General features: G+C 58.8%; 1 protein-coding gene across 1 annotated transcript in view; it reads right to left on the bottom strand.

Annotated features, from left to right (window-relative positions):
* Nucleotides 1-5,241: 5,241 nt before the first annotated feature.
* Nucleotides 5,242-7,088, bottom strand: part of NECAB2 (N-terminal EF-hand calcium binding protein 2) — a 29,542-nt gene continuing 27,695 nt past the window's right edge. The window contains exons 12-14 of the mRNA XM_055305216.1: nt 6,645-6,722; nt 6,056-6,147; nt 5,242-5,731 (exon numbers count right to left, since the gene is read on the bottom strand). Of these exons, the coding sequence (XP_055161191.1) occupies nt 5,703-5,731; nt 6,056-6,147; nt 6,645-6,722 (199 nt within the window). The 3' untranslated portion in view covers nt 5,242-5,702. The remainder of the gene's footprint in view (nt 5,732-6,055; nt 6,148-6,644; nt 6,723-7,088) is intronic.

Raw genomic sequence — 7,088 nt, 5'->3', positions numbered from 1 at the left:
GTGCAGTGCTCAGGAGGCTATGTTGGCGTCCTGGGGCTGCCCTAACAAAAGGCCACACGCTGGGGGGCGGCGGGTGGTGGTGGCTTCAATCAGCAGAAGTTGATCCTCCCACAGTCAGGAGGCCTGGGTCCCAGATTGAGGTGTGGGCAGGGCCTCGCTCCCTCCAAAGGCTCTCGGGGAGGGCGTTCCTGCCTCTTCCAGCCACCACTGTTGCTGGTGTTCTTGGCGTTTCCTGGCCCCTGGATGCATCCCTCCTGCCTCTGCTTCCCTCCCCACGTGCCTGTGTGCCCTGTGCATCCATCCAGAATTCCCTCTTCTCCTGAAGACACCAGTCATTGCATTAGGGCCACCTTGGTGCAGTGTGACATCCTCTTACCTTAGGGACCACAGAGATCCTGTTTCCTAATGAGTCACAACCACAGATTCTAGGTATTAGGACTTCACCTTAATATTTTCAGGGGATACAATTCATAACGGAAGTAGTGGCTGAGGCCCAGGGAGCCCTGTTTTGGCTCCCACTCTGCTGAGAGGACCCCAAGGAGACCCCCCCCCCGACTTCACTTCTGGCTGGACCTGCAGGGCCTGGGAACCCAGTGGACTGTTGGCTCTATTGTTCCCTCATGACTGCACCCCAATCCTGGGGTGAGGAGTCTTACCTGCAGCCCAGGGCAAGGGGACCAGGGATCTGCCCAGGGGCCAGGGTGTAGGGGAAAGGAGCCTGGTGGGAGGAGGTGGGGGGAGAGGCGGCCAGGGGCCCTGCTGCTCCTGCATCGCTGTGTGCGTTGGCCACTGACCCTGCACTGGGACGTCCTGGATGGTGCTGGATTCGGGCCGCTCTTCCACTGCCGTGGGACGTCTGCGGAAGCCGGTGGTGCCACAGCCAGGAGGGGCCCACGTGGGCAGACAAGGTAGGCGGGGGGCCGGGCCCTGTGTTGTTGTGTAATGTGTGCCTGACCACTTGAGGCTAGTGGTGTTACGACTGGGTTTTATTGTTTTTTCCAGCCTGTCCACTTGTACTAATTCACCTACCATAAAGTTCACCCTTGCGAAGTGTGCAGTTCGTGGGTGTTAGTGCACGCACAGAATCATTCCACCATCGCCAACATCTGACTGTGGTGTGTGCTTGTCATCCCCAGAGAGGCCTGCTCCCGTTCACAGTCACTGCCCGGCCCTGGGGACCACGAGTCTGCTGCCTCCATGGATCTGTCCCTTCCAGACGCTCCATGCAAAGGGACTCATACGACACACAGCCTTCGGGTCTGGCTCCTTTGACTTATCCTGTTTTCCACTTGGCCCTGGATGGAAGGAGGTGAGGAATGGAGGCTCGGAGATATCTGGGCTGCCCTTCCTGTGAGGTCCAGCTGGGATCCGGACCGAGTTGGGGTTAAATTCCATTGTCTGTTTTCTTTCCTTCACATGCTCTGAGTGGCCAATGGGGTGGGACCCAGTCTGCCAGACCCCAGAGATGGAATGGCCCCTGTGCCCTCCTCCATCCTGGCTGCGGGTGTAGACAACCACCCAGTGAGAGGGACACAGGAGTCTTCAAGTGCCCTCTGGCCAGCTCCACACCCTATGTCCAGGGGCCACAGCATCCCCTGGATGAGGGCCTCAGCGTTGGGATGTGACTGGGGCAGAACTGCCCCTGGGGCAGCAGTGGGAATGGAGTCATTCATCATTGACCCTGTGTGCCTCCCGAGAGTGCCACAGCACTGGCTGGGAAGGTTGGGGCCGTGGTGGGGCCATCCATGGAGTCTTAGGTAAGAACAAAGTGCGGTGGGGTAAGGGTAGGGCCCTCAAAGGGGGCACTGTGTGAACCAACCAGCTTTGGGGTCAGACTACTGCCTTTGAACATTGGCTCTGCCATTTGCAAGATCTGGGGAGTTTATGAAACCTGTTTCCCCACCAGCAAAATTGTATATGATGCTAGGCAGGGTCACCATGAGAATCAAAGGTGATCACGCATCTACTGCAGCAGTGGCGAGGCCCAAGCAATGGTAGTTTTACTTCCCAAAAACCTGGGTTGAGATTAGGTGAACACCGAGCTTCCTGGTAGCCAAGGGAAAGCGGGAAATTGGATGCTAGGGCCCATCCAAAAGCAGGAAAGCACATCAGGGAGAAAGTGGACCGAACCTTAGTGATGAGAAGACGATGAGGCTCTTTAAAGGGTGATGCATTTCACCACTGGGGACGAGAATTTTCATCTTGATTTGTGTCAGGGACAGGCTGTGATCCTCCTAGGACTGCGTGTCAGCTCAGCCATCACAATACAAGGACATACCGCACAGAAATGCAGGCCGAGACGTGACCTTCCACTGTCTCACTTGTGAAGCTATGAGCTGACTCAGGCTTGTCCTCATCTGATACTAGGTGACCCCTCAGTCTTCTGGCAGCAGCTGGAAGGAAGGGCTGCCGCCGTGTTCTCCAGGTCAGGGTTGCCTCATGCCCGGGCTCTGGGTTGGCCAGATCTGAGCTGGCTCTGCCTGCCAGCTAGCAGCTGTGCAACCTTGGCTAGTCCTTGGCCTCAGCATGTTGCCTTTGTGCTCTTCTCAGCCTCAGCGTCCTCCCTGGGCTAGGGCAGCAGCTCCCCGCTTCCCTCTTCCTTGGTCACAGCCCTCGTCTATAACCAAGCCGCCTCCTCGTTCACCTCTAGAACCAAGCTCAGGACAGCCCCTGTCCCCATGGCAGCTTAGCTGTGAGGGGGAGTGGAGACCCACCTGCACTACCAGCAGCAGCACACAGCCAGGCCCGTCACGGGTCCCAGGCCTTGGTGATAGCTGAGGGTAGAGACCCACATCTCAAGCAATACTGCAGGTGTGGCCAAGCGATGTTGTGTTACAAGTGATGAGTTCTCCTGCTCTGAGTGGCGTGGGCCGCAGGGTGCTCTGGGCGGCAGTGGGGGGCCTTCCCACTGGCTCGGGTGCTGTCCCGCAGCTGCCGGTCCCCTGAGCAGCTGCCCCCCCTTCAACCCAGGACTGCCTCCATGTGCCCCCCGAAGGAGGTTCGGGTTTTGAACAGGACACGGCAAGAACATGGACTGGCCACTGAATGCAGGTGGTGAATGTTACTGGAGCAGGTGAGCGGATTTGGACTATGGGGGGGGCAGTTAACTGAGGGGAGATTTACGGGACACGAAGTTAACCATTTTAAAGTATACGGTTCAGTGTACCTCGGTGTTGTGTCACCACCACCCCTGCCTCCTTCCAAAACGTTTTATCACCGCAGAAAGCAGCCCCATCCCCATTGGCGCTGCCTCCCTGCGGCCTCGTACCCCGGCCTGACAACCACGACTCTGCTTTGTTTCCACAGCTGTAACGTTGCGTGTGCACGGGATCCCTCCGTGACTGGCTGCTTTCATGTGGCATCATGTTTTCAAGGGTTGTTACTCGTCATGCGGCACGGATCGGCACTTGTTCCTTCGTGGCTGCATACTACTCCCTTGTGTGGACAGACCCCGCTTTGTCCTTCAGCCGCTGATGGATGTTGGCGTGGTTTCCACCCTTTCGCTGCTCTGGACGTTTGTAACTCGTACGTGCTTACATGCGTCTTTTGGGTTCTGCTGGGCGTGGTACATACCTAGGAATGCAAGGGCCAGCTCCTAGAACCATCCTGTCGTTAACTGAGGAGGCTGATGGAGGTCTTACCTATACCAGCCTGGAGCTGTTCCCCCGCAGGTCTATGCTGTGTGGCTCAGGGCTTAGGGTACAGGATCGGGGGCAGGTGGCTCTGGGTTTGGATACAAGTGGTGCCATTTGCTTGCTGGTGACCTCTGGCATGTTTCTTGCCCTCTCTGTGCCTCCGTTCCCCCGGGGGACCTGCCAATCACAGGATGGTACAGGCAGCGCTGAGGGAGACGGTGTCTGTGTGCCTGGCAGTGAAGTGTGAATTAAGTGGGAGCTCTGATACCTTTTAGGGTTGAAATGTGTTCTTGGAGCCCGTTCCCACCCACTCAGAAGCCACCGAGGCTGCAGGAGCTGAAGCTGCCATCAGCAGAGCTGGGACACCATGGGGGGAGAGTTCGGACCAGCAGGTGTGATGTGCAGCCGAAGTGTTAAGATGCTCAGCTCAGGGGGTTCCTCGTTGCACCGCACAGAGCCTCAGCCCGAGAATGTTCTTGAAACAGCGGAGCCCATCAGAGCAGCACCGGCTGCAGGGTGCTTGCTGATGCTGTGGGCGGGACCCAGTTACGTGACACTCCCAGGAGCCAGGCATTTTCTGGTCTTGAAGGGTCTCCTCCCGGCTTTGCAGATGAGGAAATAGGGGTGTGGAGAGGCCAGCTGTGGGGACGTGGACAGCGGGGGCTAGAACCTGCTTTGCAGGTGTCCTGCAAACCCATGTTGGAAGGCACTGGTGTGGCCTCAGGGGGGTGGTGGGACCCGAGGAAGGGGGGAGAGGGGGCTTCACAGCTGCCAGCAGCCCGAGTTGGTGGGACAGCAGTGACGGCCGTCCCCCGTTCCCAGGCTGGCCACTCCGAGCACGTCTGTGGCCCCGGGGCTCCCTCCAGGCCTCACCGACCCACTGTTGCTCTGGCCTAGGACCTCTCTCAGTCTCCGCCTACATTCTGCCTTAGGACGCGAGCCATGGCTCTTTCCTTGTCCCTTGAGATTTTTGTGTCTGCCTGCTGCTAAGACAGGGAGGTTAGGGATTCCAGAACAGGACTTGAGCTGATGTTTAGGAATAGCTGACAGGTGTGTGCAGTAAAGGATCAGCTGTGCCCAGAGTGGTCTGGCCTTGTTATCAGCCTGGGTCTCAGCCCTGACCTCCAGAGGGGCTGGAGGCTAAGCGCTCTGCAGGGCTGTCCCCACCGCCCCCCCACCCCCCCGAACCTGATCTCCCAGGCTCTGCAGAGCTTCCTGGCTGGTAGTGCTGTATGGGCGGTGTCTCACTTGCGTCCAGCAGCGAGGGGCCTGGACTCTCCGAGACCCCTGCATGTCTTCCCTTCACAGATTTTAATCTGTACCCTTTTGTTGCCATAACTCATAGCTGAGCGAAATGGCTCTGCTGCATCCTGGGAGTCCTTGTGACATGAGCCAGAGAACTGCTGGAGACTCCCTGAACTTTGTGACGGGCCTGACCTCAGATTTATCAGCTCCGTGGTGCAGGTAAGGAAACAGGCATTGGGGTGATTTGGTCAGGGTTTCATGGCCAACACGGGGCCCCGTGCACAGTAACGGCTTTACTCCTCCAGTCGCCCTCAACTGGAAAGTCCAAAAGAACAACACCGCACGCGGGCGTTCCCAACCAGAGTGTATTGGTGCCTGCCAAGCATGGCACTGGCTACGTGGGCTCTATTGCCATGTGCAGCTGGGCACAGGCCGAGGTTGGGCACTACAGGGTCTTGGCTCCTACCAGGTAGAGGAAAGTTGACCAGGCCTGTGATGCAGGGGCCAGCGAAGGGGCCGGTCCCAGTGAGGCCAGGGCAGGCTGCAGGGGAGGGGTGGTAAGGGGTAGGGGGAGAGGATCATGCGTGGCCACTGGGCTGGGGGGCCGGGGGGTGGGGTGCTGTCCTCCGGCTCCAGCCGCTCAGACTGCTCTGCCACTAGGGGTGGGGATCCGGGGAAGGCTGGGGGAAGGGGCTGCTCCTTCATTTCAAACAGGGAAAATACATTCTTGTCTGGAAGTAGATTGAAAAGACCACTTGTGTACCAAAGTTTCTAGAAAAGGGGGTGGGGTGGCAGTTGGCTCCAAAGGCCTCAGGAAGGTGGTCAGTCACGGCCCACGGTACACCAAACAGCTGGAAAGGGGGGAGAGAAGGTGTTGGAAAGGCGGCCCCTTCTCCTGTCCCATAGTGAGGGGCAGGTCGCACACCTCCCCTCTCCTGCTCCCCTGGAGCTCACTCTCCCTCCAGCCCCCTGGGGGGGGCCCTCATGCACAACACGTTAGGAGAAGGGGGGCCCCAGAGCCCTGTTGGCTGAGGCTCTGCCCTTGCCCTGCAAGCTGCTCTGTTGGTTCAAGGTTGGAGGGCTGCCTGAGGTCTCCAGCCCTCTCCCGGGCATCACCCCTTGGCCCTTGCCCCCCCCCACCTCTAGGACCCTCTGCACCCCCAACTTCCATCTACCTGGCACCAGAATCCTGGAGAGGGCCTCAGGCTGACTCAGCGTGTCCACCTTGACATGCCGGAAGGCCTTGCACACGGGGCTCTGCAGGTGCCTGCAACCCAAGATATGGAGGGATAGTTCTGGGGATTGGGGGGCAGTGGGGGAGCCTCCAGCACTTGGGCTCAGGTGGGGGTCCTAATCCTGTAACCCTGGCCCTACTGAACCCCACGCCAGCCATGCTTGGCCTCAGGCTGACTGCAGGGGCATTGGGGTGGGAGGAACAGCCTGGTTCTTGCCTCTCACGAGTGCTCTTAATCAGAGACCTTTCTGGAGTTTTATCTCCCCGGCTGCCAGGTTGGCAGCCAGTTTTCAAATAGGAACAGCCTTAGCCTCTACCTCCTGGGCTGGCCTGGAGCCTGGGTTCAGAGCTCAGCAGGTCCGATGGGGGGCGGGGGTCCATCCCTTCAACTGCGTTTAGGGCCCTGAGACCAGCATTCTGTGGGTGGATGCCCCAGGGATGGGGGCCCACTACTCCCCTGCCCTACCCGCTCTCCTTTCTAGGGAAGGGGCCCGAGGGACGAGGACACCCGCATCCCCAGCCCTGCTCACCTCCTCCACTCCTCCTCCGTCTCCCAGAACTCGTAGACCACGAAGGTGAAGCCATCCGCCAGCCTCAGGGCCGCGATACTGTAAGAGGAGAGGCTCCAGCTGCAGGGGGCCTGGCTGCCCCCTCACGGCGGGTGCCCCCCATGCTCCACCCCACCAGCCTGGCAGGATGTGGGAGGGCCCCAGCACCCAGTGCAGGAGTATCCCAGCCGCCTCCCCCAGGGCCAGGCTCCTCAAATGCTCACTGAATTAAAATATCATATCATTGTAATTCAAAGGTTTTACGTTCATTAAAACACCCTACCTGTAAAAATAAAAGCCTTTTTCCTGCTAGGCTCTCCTCCAAAATTATTTTACTTAATCCTTAAAGCACTCTTGCGAGTTGGAGTTGGCCCAACAGCAGCGGGGGGAGGGCCGTGCCCGGGTCAGTGGGCGGGCAGGCCAGGA

The sequence above is a fragment of the Nyctereutes procyonoides genome, unplaced genomic scaffold (assembly GCF_905146905.1).
Source record: "Nyctereutes procyonoides isolate TBG_1078 unplaced genomic scaffold, NYPRO_anot_genome, whole genome shotgun sequence".
NCBI lineage: Eukaryota > Metazoa > Chordata > Mammalia > Carnivora > Canidae > Nyctereutes > Nyctereutes procyonoides.
This window is presented reverse-complemented; position numbering and strand designations above follow the sequence as displayed.